The sequence below is a fragment of the Erythrolamprus reginae genome, chromosome 1 (genome assembly GCF_031021105.1).
Source record: "Erythrolamprus reginae isolate rEryReg1 chromosome 1, rEryReg1.hap1, whole genome shotgun sequence".
Lineage (NCBI taxonomy): Eukaryota > Metazoa > Chordata > Lepidosauria > Squamata > Dipsadidae > Erythrolamprus > Erythrolamprus reginae.
In genome coordinates this window covers 8,501,051-8,526,413 of record NC_091950.1, presented here as the reverse complement: position 1 = coordinate 8,526,413, position 25,363 = coordinate 8,501,051, and the positions used below count along the sequence as shown (strand labels likewise).

At 40.1% G+C, this 25,363-nt stretch overlaps 1 protein-coding gene across 1 annotated transcript; it reads right to left on the bottom strand.

The window, feature by feature from the left end:
• Positions 1–1,995: 1,995 nt before the first annotated feature.
• On the bottom strand, positions 1,996–17,982 carry LOC139157409 (vomeronasal type-2 receptor 26-like). The gene is made up of 7 exons (XM_070734180.1): positions 17,945–17,982; positions 17,565–17,801; positions 14,441–14,732; positions 10,050–10,886; positions 5,070–5,288; positions 4,445–4,574; positions 1,996–2,900 (listed from the first exon to the last, which is right to left on the bottom strand). Exons 1-7 carry the CDS (start codon positions 17,980–17,982, stop codon positions 1,996–1,998), a joined length of 2,658 nt encoding a protein of 885 aa, XP_070590281.1.
• Positions 17,983–25,363: the final 7,381 nt, after the last annotated feature.

Here is a 25,363-nt window from a genome sequence, read left to right as displayed (position 1 = left end):
TAATCGCATGCGTACACACCTTTCATAAAGTTTGGCCATGAAAGATGTACAATTCATAGCCCCCAGGCCTGCTGGCAAAGCCAGGTCTTCGTGGCCTTATGGAAGGCCAGTAAGGTGGGAGCAGTGTGGACAATGGGAGGTAGTTGGTTCCATAGAGCCCCGGTGGTCTCGCCCACTTGCATTGTTTAGTCGATGGGACCTGGAGGAGGATACATCTGTGTGCTCTTATTGGTCTCTGGGAGGTATGTGGCAAGAGGTGGTCCCAAAGATAGTCTGGCCCTGGGCCATATAGGGCTTTATAGGTAATAACCAACACCTTGAATTGTGCCTGGAGACTAATAGGAAGCCAATGCAGCTCATGGAGAATAGGTGTTATATGGGTATACTGAGGCATACCCATGACAGCTCTTGCGGCTGCATTCTGGACTATTTGTAGTCTCTGAACACTTTTCAAGGGTAGCCCCATGTAGAGCATGTTGCAATAATGGAGACAGGAGGTGATGAGGGCATGAGTGATTGTGCGTAGAGCCTCCTGGTCCAAATAGGGCAACAACTGGTGAACCAGGCGAAACTGGGCAAATATCCTCCTGGCCACAGCTGAAAGATGATGGTCAAAACTCAGCTGTGGGTCGAGGAGGATGCCCAAGTTGTGGACCCTATTGAGGGGGACAAAGTTTTTCACTCCAAAACAATGGACGAACAGATCTAGGAGTCCTTGAGAGGAAATGCCCACAGCCACTTGGTCTTGTCTGGGTTGAGCTTGAGCTTGTTAGCCCCGTTCCAGATCCTTAAAGCTTACAGGCACTGGCATACCACATTCACCACTTCACTGAATTGGCAATGGGTGGAGATTTATAACTCCGCCCCAAGTCTATGGAGAGGGGCGGCATACAAATCTAATAAATAATAATAATAATAATAACTGGATATCATCAGTGTACTGATGATACCACACCCCATGCTGTCAGATGATCTTGCCCAGCATTGATATTAAATATGCTAATGTTGATATTTTGATATTAAATATTAGGGGGAGAGGATAGATCCTTGCAGCACCCCACAAAAGAGAGGCCAAGAGGTGGACCTCTGCGCCCCGTAACACTGACTGCGAATGACTGGAGAGATAGGAGGAAAACCACTATAAAAGGTGCCTCCCACTCCCAATCCCCCCCAGTCATCGCAGAAAGATACCATGTTTGATGGTATCAAAGGCCTCTGAGAGGTCGAGGAGCACCAGGATAGAGGAATGTCCCCTATCCCGGGCCCACCAGAGATCATCCATTAGTGTGACCAAAGTGGTTTCCGTGCTATGACCAGTCCTGAAACCGGATTGAAATCTGATTTAAATCATTATTTCAGTTCTTGATATGTAAACCAATGCTAAACATAATTCATGTTCTTCCTTCAATTTTAATGTAGTTTCATCATGGTTGAAAGATAATATTTTATCATCCATCCAGCAGTCTTTTCCTTAAAAATCTTTTTTGGGAGACACCCAAGGAGGCAACGTCATGGAGAACCTTGCTTTATATTTATTCCAAACTCTCAGTATGGCATATCTAGCAAAGTGATTACTAAAATCAACATTAAGTTTAACTTTATCATACCATGATAAACTGTGGTATCTTAATTCGTGGCCCTGTAATTCAAGTAGCCTATTATTCCGGAGGGTCACCCACTCTTTTAACTATATCAGACAACATGCCTCAAAAGACAATTTCAGGTCTGGTAAACCCAACCCCCATTTTTCCTGAGTAATTTGTATCTAATTCTTGATTTTTTCTTTTGCTGTACAAATTTAGAAATATCTGAAATAATAAACACGTCTCTAATAACAGGTTTTCCTTCCATGGAGAGCATTCTGACCAGGGGTGGCTTCTAACTAACCTCACTGCCAGTTCACTCCCTTGCATGCTGTGTCATTTATTAGAAATCTTATCACATTCCAAAACATGCCACAAACACAAATATAAATAACACTACTCCGTGCATTAGTTAGTAATTTTTGTTTCTTATTATATTTTCTCTACAATTCAGATCGGGCCTCAACAGAATAATGTAGCATTTGGGGAAGAAGATACAAGCCAAGAGAGCAGCTCCAGAGGCCAAAATGGAGAAGATCTCCACAGCCACCATGGACTTCCCTTTGGTGCTCAGGTAGGTAGGAATGAAGGAGATCCAAACACTGCAAAAAACCAGCATGCTAAAAGTAATGAACTTGGCTTCATTAAAACTATCAGGCAATTTCCTAGCTAGAAATGCCACAGTGAAACTGACAAAGGCCAGAAGTCCTAGGTAGGAGAGGACACCATAAAACATTACAGCTGAGCCTTGCTTACATTCCAAGATAGTCTCCCCAAACAAGGAGTAGAAGTCCAAGTTAAGAAATGGGGGAGAGCTTCCCAGCCAGATAGCACAAAGGACTGCTTGGATCAGGGGACAGACCAAGACAATGGAGATGGTCAGTGGTTTTCCTAAGAGTTTTCTTGTCTTGTTTCCTGGCTTGGTGGCCATGAAGGCCAGAACCACCATTACAGTTTTTGCCAACACAGAGGAAACTGCAAGGGCAAAGAGAATGGCAAAGGTAGATTGTTGGAAGAGACAGGTGATCTTCCCTGGTTGACCGATGAAGAGGAAGGAACAAAGGAAGCAGAGCAAGAGGGAGATCAGGAGGATGTAAGTGAGATTTCGGTTGTTTGCCTTGACAATTGGTGTATCATGATGTTTATAGAAAATCACCAGGACTGCAGAAGTTATCCCAGAAAGGAAAAAAGCAAGAAAAACTAAAATATATCCCAAGGTGTCTTGATAGGCAAGGAAGTGGATCTTCTTGGCAATGCATTGGTCCTTTTCCTTATTGGGATATTGGTCTTCTGGACAGGGTTCACAGTGAACTGCATCTGAAATCAAGAGTCTTCGTCTAAGGATTTCTTAAGCAACTACCATGCACATTATCCCTGCCCCATAAAAGATACGAGTGTTGCCTTTCTACTGTTGATCTACCACCAAAGGAAGTAATGAAATAATCCCCTGTGCTTTTAATGAGGCATCAAAAAGAGCAAATCATTCTTCATTTATGATTACCCTGGGGATAGATTTGCCAGAGATGAAGGTCTATTCAGTTCCAGCTATCCATTCACTGTTCACTTCCATGACTAATGTGGCTTTCAATTTGAGATTGCTGATTGTTTTCTTCACATTTTATAATGGAAGCTGTTCTGCTTCGGAACTGAATGGATCAGAACAAAGAACCACCCATTGGCAAAAAGTTCAAACCAGAACAAAATTGTATTTTAGAAACAAAAGTTACAAAGCAGAGTCCTTATAATTTCTTCTGGCAACATCCCCAATCAAAAAGGTAACGGAGCTGACTGCGGCCTGTGAGCCCAGGATAATTAAAACATTTCACAGTGATTAGATGCATTTTCAAAGCATACCTTATTAATCTCCGGAGCTTCTCAAAGAGCTACATCTCTGTGGGATTATGTTAAAAGGGAAAGCAACAGTTTGCCAGCGAAGCATTTCTGGAAATCCAGATCTAGCAACGCCACCATTATGACTTGTTATTTTATACTGTCTGGGTGTGATCATTGTTCCCCAGAGCTATAACTGACTAGACTTCTTTCATAGACTCATTTTCTGAACTTTTCCCCTTAAAGCTGTTCCTGTCTGCTTCTAAACCTTCTGCCACAGGAATCTAATAGGGGCTCCTGATCATCAATGTCCTCAATGTCATCCTGATCCTCAATTACCATCATTGAGGTTTCTACAGTCTCTGGAGGTTCCTCCAGTTCCAGCTCTCCCTCACTCTCACTCTCTGATTCAGCTGGCAAGAACGCTGGCCTGGGGTACCAAGACGCACCTGGTTAACCCTCCTCAAAATCTGTCACTAACTGACCTGGTTGTGGATCACTCACAGCAGAAGACAGACAAATTTGTTATCCAGTAATTCTGTTCTTTTGTATGCATGTATATTATCCCTTAACCTGATAGCCTTAACCTCTCTGCTTTGTTCATCAAATCTGTTCATTCCTCCCTCCTGGTCTATCAAAGAGACATAAAGAGGTGGATCACCTCTTTCTCTGGCAAGTCTATTTCCTCAGTGTTTGATAGAGATGTCAGAAGAAGCACACTCAAATGATAAAAGGATGGATCACCTGCCCCATTCCCTCAGGAAAAGTTTGAAAATTGGTTTCCAAATTGGATGTGAAAGTAGAAGCAGAAATGGATGTTGGACACTCATAAATTGTGCCCTCAAACTATCACTGCTGAGGATTGAGAAAAGTGCCCTCTGTGGCAAGAGCCATTTAGATCAATAGAAAGGTTCTATTGAAAAGTATGAGTGCATATCAATCTTATAAAAAATGACACAATAACAAAAATATATTGATTTAATATATGTCTTCCATAATTCTGGAATATTTAAATTTGATGTCTGCTCTACCTGTCTGATTAGAAATGGTCCCTTTTTGACAAGTATCACAGTGGTAGCAGCAAACCTGCTTGCCCTCTGGAACTCTTCTCCTCTCTCCTGCATGGCATCTCTTCATGCTACACCTTGCAAATGGGATGGTCTAAAAGATAAGAATTTGAAATTACTTAAGGAATGAACCCTCTGCATTCATTATTTTCCTCATTCCTACTTCTATGTTCAGATTCTCCTGATAAATAGCTACCATCTATCAGAAATATGGAACAGCTCCTGAGGGATTGAGGCCACTGGCAATCCTGAGACATCAATAGACAGAGGAGATTGGAACTGGGTTTTCATCCTGCAGAGGAAGGCTTGTGACTGAACCATAGCATTTCCAAAAGAAAGAAGCATGAGGATGCAACTGAGCATCAATTGCATCCTGCATTTCAAGCAGAAGCCCTTCCCAAGCCTAATCCTTTGTGGAATGACATAAATCAGACCACGAATGTGTTACAGGAAAGGGAGGTTTTTCATAAAATGTCTGCCATGATTTCCAATTCAAATAATTATTTTTCAACTTAGGAAGATGTTCTGCATCTCAGGAAGAGAATGGTTTTTTTTTAAAGTGAACTTACAAAATTTCCTTGCAGCTCACCTTTTTGGCCCAGACGATTGTATCAGAGTTAATGGTGAAATCCTGGCCTGGGGGAGCCTCAGTATTTACTTGTCCAACTTTCATGGGGACAAAAGATTGATTGGGATAGAGAACCCAGTTGAGAACATCATATCGAGTAGATCCCAGTCCATCTTCTGAGAAGGAGACTTCATCTCCTGCACTGTTGTTGAACTTCACATTGCTCAAATAGGGAAGAATCTAAAAGAAAGAAGAGTTTAAGAAATTGGAAATTGGAGTTCCCTCGATTTTCGCGGAGGATGCATTCCGAGACCACCCACGAAAGTCGAATTTCCGCGAAGTAGAGATGCGGAAGTAAATACACCATTTTTGGCTACGGAGAGTATCACAAGCCATTCCTTAACACTTTAAACCCCTAAATTACTATTTCCCATTCCCTTAACAACCATTTACTCACCATTATTACTGGTACTCACCATTGAATAAAACACTTAGTGATCCTAATATTTATAAACATAATTATTTATTAACAATAATAATTATTTTTTTGTTATTTATTTGCAAAAATTATTAGTTTGGCGATGACGTATGACATCATCGGGCGGGAAAAACTGTGGTATGGAAAAAAAATTGCAAAGTATTTGTAATTAATATTTTTTGAAAAACCATGGTATAGGCTATTCACAAAGTTTGAACCTGCGAAAATCGAGGGAACACTGTATTAGATATAGAGCTACAAATGCGACATCATAGTTTCTGTTATCACATAAAGGGCATCTTGAGAAGATGAGTTTATATTTGAGAAGTTAGTTCCACCTCTCCATGGCGATCTGAGGAATCATGTGTAACATCAAATATTTAACTCTGAAACCAAATATTTCTCCTTTATCACCGGGTATGATTTCAAACTCCAACTTAAGCAAAACACAATAATTTTAGTTCCACAATTCTGGCTAAATGCACTTTCAAATAGTTACTTTGGCCCAAGGTCTTGTTAACTGATAAATGAATGTTTGAAATGAATAAATCATTTCTATCAAAACTGTTCTGGTCAAACTGAAACTGCTCCAAAAACTCTCTTTTCAAGGCTTGGATTTTCAAACTAATAAGTCTTTATTTGTCTTCCACACTTGAAAAATTGTCAAGGTTGCAATGCTGTATGCTAAAGCACATTCTGATCTCACAGGCTGAGTTTTCCAAAGATATAAATTCTCTCTAATGAGCAGATGAAAGGCTCCTGGCAGCTGCTTATGTCTGGGTCATGTTAATTCTACTTTCACACAGTTTACCATAAAATATCAAAAGCTTACTTCTGGGAAGTGAGGACAGATTTCAATATGCAGTTTGAACGAAAGCATCTTTTCCAGGCATTTCAGGATGTGACGTATTAATTGATCTACACATTCTAAAATAGCAGATTCAAAACTTTTTTCCCAATGTCTCCTCCTTTCTTTTTGTTAATCTCCTAAATCTGACATTCAACCAGGGACTGTTAGCTACCCCCCATTGTCTGAAGAAGAACTGCTTTCCATGCTAACCTCTAACTGATTTTCAGCTACACTCTCATCTCCAGTGCTCTCCTCCACTTCTCTTACATCAGGGTACATCTACAGCTACTGTCTCTTCGTCCCCTTCTGAATTTGACATTTCTGGAGGCTGACAGGGAACCTCACAACAAGAACCATGGAAAATTCCACTGATTTTTCTCCAGCTCATTGTGAAGGGCAGCAGAATGCAGGGACCAACCAAAAAATTAGAGGGAACATTGATTGAGAGGTACATTGGAGGTCTTCTAGTCCACCCCCTGCTTAAGCAACAGACCCTCTACAGTTTTAGACAAGTGGCTATCCTGTCTTTTCTTAAATGACTCCCACTGGGAACCCACGACGTCTAAAATAAAGTGACCAGATTGTAACTTTGGCAAAGCGGGTCACCATTGCGCGCGTGGGGGGTGGGCTCAGCTGCAGTCTTGAGCAGTGTTCCCTCTAATTTTTTTTCGGGGTGAGCGGAAAAGTATAGTGTCTGAGCGGCAGTCCCTTTGGCACTGGGCGGCATATAAGTATAAATAAATAAATAAATAAAGTAAGTAAGTAAGTAAGTAAGTAAGTAAGTAAGTAAGTAAGTAAGTGTGGGCGTGCGCTATCACACATGAGCAAGTTCTTGCATCCATAATTCTATCCTTTCTATGTCTTCCTCCCTCTTTCCTCCCTCCCACTTTCCTTTCTATCTCTCCCTCCCTCTTTTCTTTCTATCTTTCCCTCCCTCTTTCCTTTCTATCTCTCCCTCCCTCTTTCCTTTCTATCTCTCCCTCCCTCTTTCCTCCCTCCCTCTTTCCTTTCTATCTCTCCCTCCCTCTTTCCTTTCTATCTCTCCCTCCCTCTTTCCTTTCTATCTTTCTTTCCCCCTTTCTCCAAGCCCTTCCTTTTCCCTCTCCCTAACTACCCCCTTCTCCCTCCTTTCTATCTCTCCTTCCCCCTTTCTCTCTCCCCTCCTTCATCTTTCATTTGCTCTCTCTCCATCCCTCTTCCTTTCTCTCTTCCTTCCTTCCTCTCTTTTTTGTTTTTTCTCTCTCCCTCCTTCCCTCCCTCTATGTCTTTCCCTCCCCCTCCTTCCCCCTCTCTTTCTCTCTCTCTTGCTTTCTTTCCGTCTTTCTCTCTTGCTTGCTTTCTCGCTTTCTTTCTCATTCTCTCTCCCCTCCTTTCTTTCTCTCTCTCTCTCTTTCTCTCTCATTCACCATGCCGGCAACAGAGAGAAAAAGAGAGAGAGAGAGAGTGGAGGGCGCCGTTGTCTTTGCCTCTGCCCGGCGGCTCAGCAGCGAAGAGGAAGCAGCCGCGTACCGCCTCCCGGGAGCCCGGCCGACTTTTGGAGCCGTTTTGTTTTCGGCCGGGCGGAGGCGGCACGCGGAGGCGAAGACACGGCGCCCGGCCAAGCTCTGCCTCCCGGGAGCCCGGCCGACTTTTGGAGCTGTTTTGTTTTCAGCTGGGCTCCCAGGAGGCGGAGCGTGGCCGGGCACCGTGTCTTCGCCTCCGCGTGCCGCCTCCGCCCGGATGAAAACAAAATGGCTCCAAAAGTCGGCCGGGCTCCTGGGAGGCAGAGTGTGGCCTGTCGCCGTGTCTTCGCCTCCGTGCGGCTCTGCAGCGAAGAGGAAGTAGCCACGCACTGCCTCCCAGGAGCCCGGCTGACTTTTGGAGTCGTTTTGTTTTCGGCCGGGCGGAGGCGGCGCGCGGAGGCGAAGACACGGCACCCGGCCAAGCTCCGCCTCCCGGTATCCCAGCCGACTTTTGGAGCCGTTTTGTTTTCAGCTGGGCTCCCGGGAGGCGGAGCGTGGCCAGGCGCCGTGTTGCAGCGGAGCAGAAAGAGAGGCCGGGCGGGTGGGGGGCAGGGCTGAGAGGCCAGGAGCGCGAGGGGGCCGGAGGCACCATGGAGAGGCAGGTGTGGCCGCGTCTCCCTTCTACTGCCCGCGCCTCCCCGCCCCCGCGGGCTGGCAGGGGGATGGGGAGTGCGCGGCCTAGGAAAAAGGTGTGCGCGGGGGTATTTTGGAGCGCGCACGCGCGCACGTGCGCAGCTTACAGGGAGCGGTGGTCTTGAGAGAGCCAAAACTCGCAGCATTGATGGCAACAGGTTGGCAAGGCGGGTTTCTCTGCTGGCTCACCAGGAAGGAGAGACGGAGGAATAGCGCGAGAACCGGAAGGCCGCTTGGCGGGGGGAAGCACTGAGGGGCTCCTCCTTCTCGGAATGCAAACAAACTATGTCCGTTTTAAGACTCAGTCGAATGTGCCTTCCCCACCCCTGCACTTCTCTCCTGCCCCAGCTTTCTCTTTGCACCGCGGTTTCCCTGCAGTTCAAAAGGAGGCGTCGAGAAATGAAAGGTAAGAGACGGTCTGGATGAAACTGCGGGGAAACCATGGGGCGAAGCAAAAGCCAGGGTAGGAGAGAAGCGCAGGGGGTGGGGAAGGCACTATCGGCTGAGTCTTAAAAGGGGCATAGTTTGTTTGCATTCTGAGAAGGAGGAGCCCCTCAGCGCTTCCCCCGCCAAGCCACCTGCTGGTCCTCGTGCTTCATTGCCACAAGCCTAAAGAGGGAAGCGCAGATTTCAATTCTGCCTTGGTCCAGGGACCTTTGGAAGACATCCAGGGTGGGGGAGGGACTGGGGATCTTCAGCCCCCCTCTCTTACCTCCATCTTCTTCTTGTTTCTCTCCCTGGCCTCCTTTTCCTTCTCCAGACTCCCTGTCCTCTTAGTGGCCTCTCTGGGCTCCCTTCCTGCCTCCCACCTGCCACCCCAGCCCTTCCCCTGCCCTCCCTTGGGATCTGCCCTGGAGCCCCTCCAGGAAGCCTGGGTGGAGGGCAATGGGGGAGAGTTGGGGGCACCTGCAGGGGCTGTGGGCATTGAGGGCAGCGCTGGGCCTCTCCCTTCCTGGGCCACATTGGAGTTCCATCTGCAGATGCTGCGGGTGCCCAGGAGAACTGGGCGGGGAAGAGCAGCAGGCGGGTGGCCTGGAGAGGCTGGAGGGGGAGGGTTGCTCTGGGTGGGGAGGCACCTTTTCCCCTCCAAGGAAACAGGGACCCTCTGTGCCCCCTCACTTCTGCTCCTCTTTGGGTGGTTGAGGATAAGGTGATGAGATGTCCCATTTGTAAAAAAAATATCGGGACTTTTTAAAAATGCCACAGGACACAGGATAAATTTTTCAAAAGCGGGACTGTCCCACCAAAAGTGGGACATCTGGTCACCTTAGTCTAAAAGTAAACTGTTAATTAAGAAATTTCTTCTAAGTTCTAGGTTGCTTCTATCCTTGGTTAGTTTCGATCCATTATTAACCAGAACCTGTTTTCAGATAGCAAGCTGAGTAGCAAAAGAAATGGTAAGCTTAAAAAAAGAAAGACAAGGTCTCAGATGAATTGGTATGGGAGTATGCAGACATTTGGTAAATAACTGAATAAATTTATATGAAGAGTTTCTGATCTAAGCATCTGTGGACTGAGTCAAAAGCCCCAGAAATTACCTGCCAAGACTGGACATTTGAGATCCTCTTTCCAAGCCTCATCATGGTTGATCCAACTCTAGATCCAGACATTACATGTAAAGCGTGTGCCAGAGCATAAACAGCATTGTAGATATTGTAACTTTCTCCTGTCATTTTTTTTTCAATAGTGTAATTTGGTAGATTCTTCAGATTCTCCTTTCCTGTACATTGTTTTTCCCCCTTTGGGAGGATTTTTCCTGATTTAGGGATCCTGCAGTAAAACACAAATTTCCACCATGTAGGAAGAAATTCGTCTCCTTGAGGGTTCAAGGGGTCTAAAGACAGGAAGAAGTGGGTGAATTCAGAGACATCCCTGGAGTGGTCTCTAAAATGAAAGCCCCCATGCAAAATCTTTGTATATTGCAATGATTCATCAGATTCTTCCATGCCAAGTTTCCAATGGGAAGTAAAGATATAAACTTTTCTAATGAATACTATTTTTAATTTTTCAAAAATAATGTCCATCCCGATTACACTGTTAACAACAGTGTAGTCTGCAAACACAATAAATATTTCTGCTTCAGGCAAGGTAGGGAACTTCAGAATAAGCTTGTTCATAGTGATTTCAATATTAACTAATTCTAGCAGTAGAGTGAAGGCCAGGCAGATCTCCTTCTCCTGGAGCATCGGCGTCACAGTTGAGATGAAACGTTCTCCCCTGTCATCTTTAGGGGCCAAAAGCCCAACCCAGTTCCAATGGAAATACAGGAGAAGCTGGACTAAACCCACATACTGAGCAAATTCCTTGGGATAAATCCGGAAGAAGGAAGGATAGATTCTTCTCTCTCTCTGAGAGAACTCAAAGTCAACACCAAGCTGGAGAAAAAGAGATTCTTTTTTCAAAGACAAAGTAAATATTTTATGTTGACTTTAGGGGTCACCATTGTGAGGTTGATGGAACTCACAATCAGGCTGACTAAAATTTAATCTTCCCAACACTGGAAGTTGTTTTTTTTTAATATTTTTATTTATTTTATATGACTTACAAACATTTAGACATCAAACAATACAATATTAAACATTTACACTTGATATATTTACAAAATTTATTTTTTAACAATTCTATTTACTATACCTTTTTCTTAATTTCCACCCAGTTGTAAATTTTCCCCCACACTTTATAATAGTCCTTATTTTGTTGGTTTTGAATTTCGTATGTTAATTTGCTAAATTTGGCGCAGTCTAATATTTTCTTAATTACCGTTTCTTTGTTTGGAGTCTTATCTTGTTTCCAGACTTGTGCATATGCTAATCTTGCAGCAGTAAGTAAGTGATTTATTAAGTAGTAATTTTCTTTGCTATGTTTGCCTCTAATTATGCCTAATAAATACATTTCCGGTTTTATTTCAATTTTATAGCCCAATATTTCTTCCATCCATGCCCTAATTTGAATCCAAATTTTTTTTTGCTTCGTTACATTGCCACCATATGTGGTAGTATGTTCCCACTTCTTTTTTACACTTACAACATTTGTTACTAATGTTTACACTCATTTTGGCTAGGCGCGCTGGCACATAATGCCATTGGAAGAACATTTTATAAAGATTTTCTTTATATGGTGTTGACAAAGTCATCCTATAATTAACTGACCATAGTTTTTCCCAGTCTTCTAGCTGAATTGCATATCCAAAGTTAGTCATCCAAGATATCATATTAGGTTTAACAATTTCTTCAATGTTTTCATAGTTTAATAGATAAATATACATTTTGGTTATACATTTTTTGTCAGGTCCTGTCAATATTTTGTCTATTTCATTTTGTTTATTACATATTCCAAATTTTACCAAGTCCCTTTTATATCTACTTTGAATTTATTTATTTATTTATTTATTTATTTATTTATATATGGTATGCTTGTGTGTATGTATTTTAGTATATGGGGTTTTTAAAATTTTTCAATATTTTAATTAATTGGATTATGTATTGGATTGCTTTTCACTTGTTGTGAGCCGCCCCGAGTCTTCGGAGAGGGGCGGCATACAAATCCAAATAATAAATAAATAAATTTGATAATATGGAAGCCAATCTATTACTATGCCTTCCTCTTTAAGTCTTTCTCTAGTTTTAAGACTTCCTTTAGTATTTAATAGGACTTCGTAGGTTATTTTTTGTTCTTGGCTTATTATATTTGGATGAATTTGAGCTTCTAGAGTGGATAGCCATCTGGGTATTTCATTATAGTGTTTTTTCCTGACTTTCTGCCAGTGTTTCAATAGTACATTCCGAATTTGGTGTTGTTTAAACTGAGAATGTTTTGAATGTTCTTTTTCCCACAAATGTGCGTGCCATCCTTCATTTATATCGTGGCCTTCTATTGTTAGAATTCTAGGATTTTCAAGGTTGACCCATTCTTTAATCCCTAGTAATTTAGTGGCTTGGTGGTATATTTCTAAGTTGGGTAAACCGAATCCTCCTCTTGTTCTTAAATCTTGTAGGGCTTTCATGTTTATTCTTGGTTTTTTATTGCACCAGATAAATTTAGAAATTATTTTATTTATTTTAGCAAAGAACGATTTATTTAATTGTATTGGTGCTGTTTGGAAGAGATAGAGCCACCTTGGAAGTATATTAGACTTTATTGTATTGATCCTTCCCATTAAGGATAAATTTAACTTTGACCATTTTTCTAAATCTTCTTTTGTTTTTGTTAATAATTTCATATAATTTAGTTCTTTCAGTGAAGAATACCTTGTCGTAAACCAAATCCCTAGATATTTAATTTTTTTTTCTATTTGAAAACCTGTTTCTTTTATTAATAATTTGTTTAAATCTTGATTACAATTCTTGGTTAGTATTTTAGTTTTATTCCTATTTATTTTTAAGCCGGCCACTTTCCCATAGTTCTCTAATTCTTTTACTAAGTATATCATTGAGCTAATTGGGTTCTCTAAGAAGAAGACCAGATCATCAGCGAAGGCCTGTGTTTTATAAATTTGTTGTTTAATTTGGGTGCCTTGTATTGATGATTCCCCTCTAATTCGGTTTAATAGTATTTCTATAGACATTATATATATTAAGGGAGATAGTGGACAGCCTTGTCTCACTCCTTTTTTAATATCGAATGTATTGGTTAAATCTCCATTTATAATTATCCTTGCCTTTTGTTTGGAGTATATTTTATTTATTGTATTTTCAAAGTTCTCTCCTAAATCCATAGTATTTATTAATTTTTTAAAAAAGTTCCAATTGAGGTTATCGAAGGCTTTCTCAGCATCTAGAAATAGCATTGCAAACTCCTTATCATTATGGCTTTCATAATATTCTAGCATATTTAATGTAATTCTTATATTATTTCTAATTTGTCTGTTAGGTAGGAAACCATTCTGATCAGAGTGTATTATTTTGTTTAATATTTTTTTTAATCTGTCTGCTATAATTGACATATAAATTTTGTAGTCTACATTTAACAGAGATATTGGTCTATAATTCTTAATATACTTTGGATCTGTGTCTTCTTTATGTATCAGCGTTATGTTAGCTTCTTGCCATGATACCGGGCATTCTCCATTCGTTAACATTTTATTATAAATTTCTAATAATAATTCTCCCGTTACATGGAATGTTGCCTTATAGAATTCAATTGGGAAGCCATCTGGGCCTGGTGTTTTATTATTATTCTGTTTCATAATTGTTCTTTCCAATTGTTCTTTTGTTATTTCTTTGTTTAATATTTCTTTATCTTCTTTACTTATTAAATTGATTTTACATGTCTCTAAATATTTTAATATATCTTCTTCCTTAATATTTTCTTCACTGTACAATTCTTTATAGTATTCTAATGCAATTTCTTTCTTTCTTTTTAACTGGTAATGTGTTGTTTCTTTTTTATCTGTTAATTGTTGGATTAATTTCTTCTCTCTTTCTTTCCTCAATTTATACGATAGCCATCTGCCAGGTTTGTTTGCGTGCTCAAATTGATTTTGTTTTACTTCTCTTAGTTTCTTAGTTACTTCTTCTATCTCTATTAATTCTAGTTTGTGTTTTATCTATCTGAAGTAGTGCAGGGTTTCCTGCCTAAGCAGGGAGTTGGACTAGAAGACCTCCAAGGTCCCTTCCAACTCTGTTGCTGCTGCTGCTCCTGCTGTTGTTGTTGTTGTTGTTGTTATTATTATTATTATTATTCCCTTCTTAGCCATGTTTATTGGTTGTGGTATGTGAAAAGTCAAGAAAAGAAACCAAATATCTGATAAAGAGAACAAATGGCACTAAGTGATGGCTACCTTTAATTAATAATAATGTAAGATTTACAAACTCAATATATTACACACACACACACACACAAACACACACACAAATACTTGTAGTTTCATCTTTGGCTTTTGTGTCTTGATCTTTGTCAACTTCATACTATCTCCAAATGGAGCCCCTACCTGTGGGACTTTAAAAATGCTGAAGATGGAGGCCATCAGCCTTGAGGACTTGGCATTGAGGTCACCAATGATGGACAACAGAATGTCCTTCTGGTCACATTTGTATCCTGGAACCATTTGGTCTCGTGAGGAGAGCATGGAGAGGCTGTTCCAGGAAATTAATATCTCCTTCTCCCAATGGCTGTAGATGTTGAAGCCAAAGGTGATGTTGGGGAGCAGAAAACTATTCTTATTGACCTCAGAGACTGCAAACACCAATGCAAGGAACTGCTGGTAGTTACTAGTAATTAATCTGTAGTGAGAAAAACATTTGAGAACATTACAGGAAAGCTTGTGCATGGCTGTAGAAGTTGCTTCTCTATTTTGGGGGCAGAAACTCCCAAATCTCATTGGGTTTGGGTTTTTTTCAAAGAATCTCCATTGACTAATCTTGGATGAGTTTGTGAGAAAGGAGAGAAGCCTTTCCATAAATATAATGGACTATTTTATACCCTCTATCATCCCTGCAAGTGTGGGTTCCAGTTACCAGTTCCAGTCAATGAAAAAAAGGCTGCCTATAGGAGGTATAAAGAGTCTGGAAGTATAGCTGATATAGAGGTGTATAAAATGAGACAGAAGGAGGCAAAACAGATAATACATGCTGCTAAAGCCTCAAAAGAGGAAGAAATTGCCAAATCTGTAAAGAAGGGGGATAAAACCTTCTTCAGATATATTAATGATAGGAAGAAGAAAAACTGCAGCATCACGAAGCTTAGTACCGGGAATAATACATGCATTGATGGGAATAAGGAGATCGCTGACCATTTCAATAGCTCAGTTTTCTCAAAAGACACCTTACAAAATAATACTATAGAGGGATATAGCATTGCTTCCAGCTGTACGGATTCAGCTCCAGTGATCTTAGAAGGCGATGTCTTAGAAGAACTTGAACGATTAAAGATAAACAAGGGAATGGGTCCAGATGGCATCCACCCCAGAGTTCTTAAAGTACTCAAATCTGTCATTGCTACCCCCCTGACTGATTTGTTTAACCAATCCCTGTTAACAGGAGATGTTCCTGAGGATTGGAGAAGGGCCAGTGTTGTGCCTATCCACAAGAAGGGCAGTAGAGAAGAAGCTGGTAACTGCAGGCCAGTTAGCTTGACATCAGTTATAGGTAAAATGATGGAGACTCTACTCAAAAAGAGGATAAATCAGCACCTAAAAAACAATAACTTATTGGACCCAAATCAGCATGGCTTTACTGAAGGCAAATCATGTCAGACTAATCTCATTGATTTCTTTGACTATGTCACAAAGGTGTTGGATCAAGGTGGTGCCATGGATATTGCCTATCTGGACTTTAGCAAAGCCTTTGATACGGTTCCACATAAAGAGCTGATAGATAAATTAGTGAAGATTGGACTTAATCCCTGGATAGTTCAGTGGATTTCAAGCTGGCTGAAGCATAGACATCAGAGAGTTATTGTTAATGGCGAATATTCTGAGCAGAGACAGGTTACAAGCGGTGTGCCACAAGGGTCTGTTCTGGGTCCTATTCTTTTTAACATATTTGTGAGTGACAAAGGGGAAGGTTTGGTAGAGAAGGTTTGCCTATTTGCCGATGACTCTAAAGTGTGCAATAGGGTTGATATTCCTGGAGGGGTCTGTAATATGGTAAATGATTTAGCTTTACTAGATAAATGGTCAAAGCAATGGAAACTGCAGTTTAATGTTTCCAAATGTAAAATAATGCACTTGGGGAAAAGGAATCCTCAATCTGAGTATTGCATTGGCAGTTCTGTGTTAGCAAAAACGTCAGAAGAGAAGGATTTAGGGGTCGTGATTTCTGACAGTCTCAAAATGGGTGAGCAATGTGGTCGGGTAGTAGGAAAAGCAAGTAGGATGCTTGGCTGCATAGCTAGAGGTATAACAAGCAGGAAGAGGGAGATTGTGATCCCCTTATATAGAGTGCTGGTGAGACCACATTTGGAATACTGTGTTCAGTTCTGGAGACCTCACCTACAAAATGATATTGACAAAATTGAACGGGTCCAAAGACGGGCTACAAGAATGGTGGAAGGTCTTAAGCATAAAACGTATCAGGAAAGACTAAATGAACTCAATCTGTATAGTCTGGAGGACAGAAGGAAAAGGGGGGACATGATCGAAACATTTAAATATGTTAAAGGGTTAAATAAGGTTCAGGAGGGAAGTGTTTTTAATAGGAAAGTGAACACAAGAACAAGGGGACACATATTTCACTGAAAGAGTAGTAGATCCTTGGAACAAACTTCCAGCAGACGTGGTTGGTAAATCCACAGTAACTGAATTTAAACATGCCTGGGATAAACATATATCCATTGTAAGATAAAACACAGGGAATAGTATAAGGGCAGACTAGATGGACCATGAGGTCTTTTTCTGCCGTCAGTCTTCTATGTTTCTATGTTATGTTTCTACTTTTCCTACCAGTTCTAGTTGTGACGCCTGTGCACCCATAACATCTGAGTATTGCCTTGAAAATAATGATTTCCATAAGAATTTCCACCTGGAGAACTGGCTCTTACTTCAGTGAGTGGAGGTAAATCTCCACTAACAGTTCTATTGAACCAATCCAAACTGGCAGCAACCCACCTCTGCATTTCTGCCATATTCATTTCATTGCAGTGGCTGTAATCCCTAATTGCTCCCCTTTCACCTGAATTATTTAAGGTCTGCCTTGGAGCAGCTTCTTCAGATGTGGTAAACATTGCTGAGCACAGGACTACAGTGGGTGGGTCACCTCATAGATCTAGTTGAGGCCATTATTCATTAGCAATGATGATTTCAAAACTGAGATAAATGTTTGTAACATCTGGAAAAGTGTGAATTTTCTGCAAGTTACTGGTGAGATTAATATTATAATTTAACATCTTTGTTTGGCCACCACCGCTTCCCTCTTCATTTTTCTTGTTTACCATTTTCCTGATGAAGGGATTGAGAATTCCAGCCTATTTTAAGAGCTTGCTATTTTATTGAGAAAAGCATAAAATGGGCACTTCACCAGGACAGTTCAATACACTAGAAGTGTTTCTGAAAGAGGTCCCAAAATTTAAAGCAAAAGAGCAATGATCTGCCCCTTTCTCCTTCAGCTGAAACTTACATGGTCTGTGGGGAAAAATTCACTGCATGAAAGTCTAGGATGCGAGTGTCTACCATTCCCAAAGATAAAATTCCACCAATAATGAGATCACCAGGCCTATAGTAGCTGCCTTTTATGTTAATATAATTCCTGAACACACATGCAGTTTGCAGCGTCTTCTCTGTAGTTGGAGCCAAGAGCCAGAAGAACATCAGCAGAAGCATGACTCCTTCCTGGTTATCTGTACCACCTTCAGTCCTAGAACAGAAATCAAGGTTTATGCAGAAACTGATTTGAAGTTGCTCCTGAAATCTCACTGGAACTTTAGCAGTGAAGAAAAAAGCACCTGGGCCTCCTGGATGGCCCCAGGATGAATTCATATCAACCATGCTTCCTCTTACCTGTTTTGGGGCTGTGTCCATTGAGGAAACTGAGGCATGAAAGTCTCTTCAAACTCAGGAGTGAGCTCTTTGAAAGACAGTCTAAAGTGACATGAACTGCCCCCATTTGGAGAACTCAGAGATATTTTATAAAGCAAGTTTCATACTGTAAAATCTTTATGTCTAGAAATCCACAGGGGATACATGAAGAATGGCTGTTCTTCTGATAATTGCTAGGAACAATCATTGTCCTATCCCCTTATCAACATCTTCTCTTCATACAGCAAAATGAGGAAAAAAACATGTTTGTATCTCTTCTTGTAAGTTACAAAGCAGATGGAATCATGATAACAGTTGTGTATTTGACCTATGACCCCTGCACACTAGGTGGATTTTGGCTTATGCTCTCGTGTAGTCGGATGATATGTGTGCTGTTTGGGAATAGTGGCACAAGGCAGAAATGTAATTTGAGGAAGAATCTCAGGATATTAACTGCATTTTTTGGCAAGACTCTCAAGACTGTTGCTGTAGCCTAAGGGTAGCAATTGTCATCCAGGTGTCTCTTTTGGTCTTTTGGGGTGCTACTCCCCAAATTGCCAGATCTGAAATTCTTTTCTTGAAGATTCATTCACAGGACCAGTTGGGATTATTGCCCACTGCACAGCAAACTCCATGTCTGAGCCTCTGGAGGGCATTTCACAGTTGACTTTGGGGTTCCCCATGTATGTACCGGAAGGTCACTAGGGGCGGGAACTGCAGGAGTTGTGATTGGTTGAGAGGGTTGACTCGCATTTCTTTAAAGCGGGCTGTCAACAAGAGTTACCTCAGTTCTAGTTTATTTATTTGTTTGTGTGATTGATTGATTGATTTCTATGCCACCCTTCTTGAGGCGACTCACATTGCCATTAAAGTTGTCATCATGTTGTGACATTGAAGCCTTATACTTACCTTCTTCGGAGTCGCCTCAATTACAGTGCCCACCCAGATGAGCTATACAGAACCTCAGACTTATGGCCTTGAGAGATGTCCACTTGCTATCCCTTAGAGGCATTTCAACATGGCCACCATCATTTGTGTCTCAACTCAAAACAGACCACTTCTAACATGGTCTGAATAGGAGCTGTCTTTTCCCCCTTTGTCCTGTCCACATCATGGCCTGATGATTTTGAGATTCTTTTATGCTGCCCCTCTCTCCAGGGAGCCTGGATCAGTCCACTATTTGTGATGGATGGGGTTCCAAAGGGAACTGGGGATTATACCCCAAGCTCTGCTGTTTCGTTCTTCTGAGGCCTTGGCCACTACCTAGAGTAGGAAAGGCACTGATGCCTTGGATAGGAGCACTTGCATGCAACCTTTCTTGGTTCATCCTTCCCAAAATGCCCCATGATTCAATTGAAAGAGCTTAAAAGGGTCATGGAACATGAGAGATGAATCTGACTGAACATGAGCTAGAGCAGGGGTGTCAAACTCCATTTCATTGAGGGACATTTTACATTTGGAAACATTAAGCAATGGAAACTGCAGTTTAATGTTTCCAAATGTAAAATAATGCACTTGGGGAAAAGGAATCCTCAATCTGAGTATTGTATTGGCAGTTCTGTGTTAGCAAAAACTTCAGAAGAGAAGGATTTAGGGGTAGTGATTTCTGACAGTCTCAAAATGGGTGAGCAGTGTGGTCGGGCAGTAGGAAAAGCAAGTAGGATTTTTGGCTGTATAGCTAGAGGAATAACAAGCAGGAAGAGGGAGATTGTGATCCCGCTATATAGAGCGCTGGTGAGACCACATTTGGAATACTGTGTTCAGTTCTGGAGACCTCACGTACAAAAAGATATTGACAAAATTGAACGGGTCCAAAGACAGGCTACAAGAATGGTGGAAGGTCTTAAGCATAAAATGTATCATGAAAGACTTAATGAACTCAATCTGTATAGTCTGGAGGAGAGAAGGAAAAGGGGGGACATGATTGAAACATTTAAATATGTTAAAGGGTTAAATAAGGTTCAAGAGGGAAGTGTTTTTAATAGGAAAGTGAACACAAGAACAAGGGGACACAATCTGAAGTTAGTTGGGGGAAAGATCAAAAGCAACATGAGAAAATATTACTTTACTGAAAGAGTAGTAGATCCTTGGAACAAACTTCCAGCAAACGTGGTTGGTAAATGCACAGTAACTGAATTTAAATATGCCTGAGATAAACATATTTCCATCCTAAGATAAAATACAGAAAATAGTATAAGGGCAGACTAGATGGGTCATGAGGTCTTTTTCTGCCATCAGTCTTCTATATTTCTATGTTTCTACGACAGATCTGGATTTTTGCATCCCTTGGGGGGAGCCTGGGGAAAGGTGTGGCTGGGTTGTTGTGGCTATTTGAGTCGGTCTGGCCAAGGTGGGCATGTCCAGATTGATGACTCTCATGTCACGGGATGGGAACAGGGTGGACGATAGGCCCTGACCCATTGGTGAAGACTCACTAACCCTCTCATGTCTCTGCCCTGGGCAGCAGACACCTAACCCTTGAGTTTGAAGGTGGCCAGGAATCTGCAGCTGAGCCCATTTCCCTAAGGGGATGCCTTGGCCTGATTGTATCCTGCTCCAAGCTGCTGTTGCTGTGCTCACTCTCTTTGCCCAGGCCAGGGGGCTAAGGGACAGTGCGGTTCCTGCTGGAGGGGGGGGGGGTTGAAGGCAAAACAGGGTATAATGTGGAGTGACATGGTTGTGGGGGCCCAAGATATGTGGGTGCAGGGCATATTGGTCAGCTCTGGGGCTGGACTCAGGTGAGGCAGAGTGGAAAGGGGAGTCCCAGCTGCCTCTTGGGGTGGTGGATGGGAGGACTGACTCACATATTCAGCAGAGCTGGAGGAGGAAATTTGGATAGTGTGGACAGAGCCTCACGACACCAGCACCAGCAGCAGGTGGGATCAGATGCATGGAGGGAGGGATGAGATTTGGAATGCAAGGTGGCCACACAGCCACCTGCCATGTACTGCCGGAATGTTTGCAGGGAAACAAAAACAAATGGTGGGATTGAGTGGGCCAATGAGTTGGGGGCTGCCAGTGCGTTCGGCAGGCTGTGTTAGTACATGGTACTCACCTGCTTTGGGGTTGCCATATAGTAAGCTACCAATGTAAAGATGTAATATGTCTTTAAAGAACTTTGACTTGTTTGGCCATAAGAGGGCACCAGTACTTTTCCCTGTGGGGGAGTTTACTTTGAGATATCTTGTGATTCTGTATTATTCTAGCTGTGTGCGGTTTTTAATCTATTGCTCCTATATGTTGTATGTATATTAATATAATATTGTAAATACTATGTCTGTGTCTTTAATTGGCTAGATTACACCACTGCAATAACTCGCTCTGAGTCAGCGGAGAGGGGCAGCATACAAATCTAAATAATAATAATAATAATAATAATAATAACAACAACAACAACAACAACAACAACTCTGCTGAGCATATGTCTAAGGTTTCGCACAGGGCTGCACCGAGACATACTAACGGGCTGGATCACATGCTTCACCCTCATGCCTCGGCCTCAGCTTGCTTTCTGAGGCTTTCTATTTTCATAAACTGAATTAGCCTTATTTAATGGATAGCCTAGAGAAAAGGAGGCCAGAGCGGACATGATAGCAGTCCACAGGTATATGAGGGGTTGCCACAGAGAGGAGGGGATCACTTTATTCTCCAGGGCACCGGAGGGCCGGACGAGGAACAACAGCTGGAAGCTGACCAAGGAGATATTCAACCTGGAAATAAGGAAGAACTTCCTGATGGTCAGAACGATCAACCAGTGGAGCAACCTACCAGCAGACATTGTGAACTCCAATACTCTGGACATTTTAAAGAGGAAATTGGACTGCCATTTGGCTAGGATGCTATAGGGTTCCTGCTTAGGCAGGGGGTTGGACTTGATGACCCACATGGTCCCTTTCAACTCAATAAATAAATAGATAGATAGATAGATAGATAGATAGATAGATAGATAGATGAATGAATGAATGAATGAATAAATAAATAAATAAATGAATGAATAAATAAATAATGGATTATCATGAATAATGTATAAGCCATCATGCATCCTTGCAATAAAGATAGTAGAATGGGGCAAAAGTCACTTAACAAACATCTCACTTAACAGCATGAGCTCAATTATGGTTATAAGTCGAAGATTACCTGTATTTCTCTTTTTTTTTTCAATATTTTTATTAATTTTCTTTAAAATAACATACAGACTTACAAACATTTAACATACAATGTAGGGATGTATCATCCCTGCTCTTCTCAAAAGTATAAATGCAGATACAGAAAAAGGAATACACGATTGAATATCTAATTCAATGCTACTAATACAAAAAATATCTAATAGGAAAAAAAATTAATATCATATAAAAATTTCTAACTAGTTTCAAGTCAAAAAATCTTTAAAAAAAACAAATTTCTATTCTATCTATATAAACTAAATATAATATAAATTTCAATGAGAAAAAATTATCTAAAGTATCTATACTTATTATTACTCTTCTTTCTTTATTTTTTATTCTTATCTATCCATTCATAAACATTGTTCCATGTTTCATAAAATTTGGTTTCTTCCTGATCATTCAAGCGTCTTGTCATCATGTCCATTTCCGCGCAGTCTAATATTTTTGCAATAACTCCCTCTTCTTTGGGGATATCTTCCCCTTTCCAGTTTTGCGCGTAGATAATCCTTGCCGCTGTAAAAATATGTATAATCAAATACAAAATTTCTTTTTTGTAATTTTGGTTAGTAATTCCTAGCAAACAAAACTCCGGGGTGAAATCTATTTTCTGCTTTGTAATCTCTTTTGTCATTTTCTCAATCATTTTCCAATACATTTTAGCTTTACTACATGTCCACCATTGGTGGTAGTAGGATCCTATTTCTTTCTTACATTTCCAGCATAGGGGTGATGTCTTTGGGAACATTTTTGCTATTCTACTTGGTGGGAGATGCCATCTATAGAACATTTTAATTTGGTTCTCTTTCATAGAAACTGACTTTGTCATCCTCCAATTACACATCCAAACTTTTTCCCATGTATCTAAATCAATTTCTTTACCTATGTTTCTACACCAGTGTATCATACTATCTTTTAATGTTAACTCAATATTCTTATGAGTAATCAAATATTTATATATTTTTCCAATTACCCTATTTTGATTTTTAGTAATTAGCTCGCTTAACAAATTTTTACTTTTATTAAATATGTAAAGTATACTGTCTTTCTGATATCTGGATCTGATCTGTGCGTAGTGCCACCAATCAATTTGTATCCCTTCATCTTGTAATTTAATTCTAGATTTCAATTTCATTTGGTTATCTAACAAGTCTTTATATCTTATATTTCTTGTATCATTAATAGAGTTTGGGTGTATTATTGCATCCAAGGGGGTAACCCAATTCGGGATTGTTAAAAAGTGGTTTTTCTTTATGTCTTTCCAAACGTCAAATAAATATTTTCTCAACGTATGTCTTTTAAAATAAGAATGGTTTTTATCTTTATCATACCAAACAAATGCGTGCCAGCCAAGCATAAGATCATGTCCTTCTAATTTTGATGTTCTCGTGTCCTCTAAAGTTATCCAATTTTTAATCCATGTTAAAGCGGCTGCCTGATAGTATAATTTCCAGTTTGGGAGGGCGAAACCCCCCCTCTCTTTTGTATCTTCTAACATATTTATCTTAATTCTTGCTTTTTTCCCTTACCATAAAATTTTTTTAACCACATTTGTTAGATTTTTTTAAAAAATTGCCCCTGGATTAATTGGGATCACTTGAAATAAGAATAACACCTTAGGTAAGATATTCATCTTAATTGTGGCAATTCTTCCCAAAAATGATATTTTTAAATTATTCCATATTTCTAAATCCTTTTTGATTTCATTAATTAATTTTATGTAGTTATCATTTTTTAATGTTATTGTTTTAGCTGTTAGCCATATTCCCAAGTACTTTACTTTTTTAACTATTTGCATTCCAGTAATACATTCTAAATTACTTTCTTGTATTTTACTCATATTTTAGTTATAATTTTTGTTTTATTTTTATTTATTTTCAAACCTGCTACCTTACCATATTGTTCTATTGTTTGGATTAATCTTGGTGCTGTAACTAACGGATCTTCCATTATAAAAGTCAAATCATCTGCGAAAGCCTGGACTTTATATGTCTCTTTTCTAACTGTTAAGCCCTTTATCTTTGGGTCTGCTCTTATTTTTATTAAGAGTGTTTCTAAAGTCATAATAAAAAGGAGAGGTGAGATGGGACAACCTTGCCGCACTCCTTTATTTATTTTAAACGCTTCTAATTGCTCATTATTAAATATAATTTTTGTCGTTTGTTCTGAATAAATAGCATCTATTAAATTGACAAATTTGGGGCCGAATCTCATTTTATTTAATTGCATCTTTATAAATGTCCAATTCACGTTATCAAAAGCTTTTTGAGCATCTAGGAACATTAGAGATAATGTTTTATCTGAGTATTGCTCATAGTACTTTAATACATTAATGATTGTTCTAAGATTATTTTTGATTTGTCTACCTGGAAGGAAGCCATTTTGGTCTGGATGAATTTTGCTATTTATTACAGTTTTCAGCCTATCTGCATATATTGCTATAAAAATTTTATAATCTACATTCAATAAAGATATTGGTCTATAGTTTTTAATTTTTTCTTTTACTGTATCTGGTTTATGAATTAAAGTTATCAAAGATTCCGACCATGATTTAGGAATTTTACCATCTACTCTACATTCGTTAAAAATTTGCAACATATTATTTCTTAATACTTCATTTTCTATTTTATACCACTCTGCTGGAATAGCGTCCGGCCCCGTGGCTTTATTATTTTTCTGCTTTTTAATAACTGTGAGGAGTTCTTCCATTGTTATTGGACTCTCCACCTTTTCTTGTTGCTCTTCTGTTATTTGTGGTAGCTCTGCATTCTCTAAATATTTAAATACTACTTCTTCTTCAATATTGTCATCTTTGTACAATTCTTTAAAAAAATTCTGAACTATATTTGCTTTTTCCTCTGAGTCATGTTTTATTGTTCCATCCTTATCTTCTAACTGTCTAATTAATTTAGATTGTCTCTGTTTTCTCAATTTATATGCTAACCATCTGCCTGGTTTATTAGCATGCTCAAAATATTGTTGCTTAGCTCTTTTTATTTTTTCCAATATCTGGTTTTGTTCTTGTAGTCTAATTTTATGTTTAATTAAATTTATTTTTTCCCCAAGTCTTTATTTTTCACATTTTGTTGTGATAAAGACTCTAATTGTTTTAGTTCATTTATTAATTGTTCATATTTTCTTTTTCTTTCTTTATTATATTTTGCAGTATAGGATATTGTTAATCCTCTTATGTATGCTTTAGTCGCATCCCATAAGTTCTGTGGAGTGGTGTCTGTAT

Coding starts and splice junctions, on each gene's coding strand:
- LOC139157409 (XM_070734180.1), bottom strand. CDS start 17,982: ATGCCTCAGTTTCCTCAATGGACACAGCCCCAAAACAG. Junction 14,733..17,564: donor AATTTTTCCCCACAGACCAT/GTAAGTTTCAGC, acceptor TTCTCACTACAG/ATTAATTACTAGTAACTACC. Junction 10,887..14,440: donor GCATTTTTAAAGTCCCACAG/GTAGGGGCTCCA, acceptor CTTTTTCTCCAG/CTTGGTGTTGACTTTGAGTT.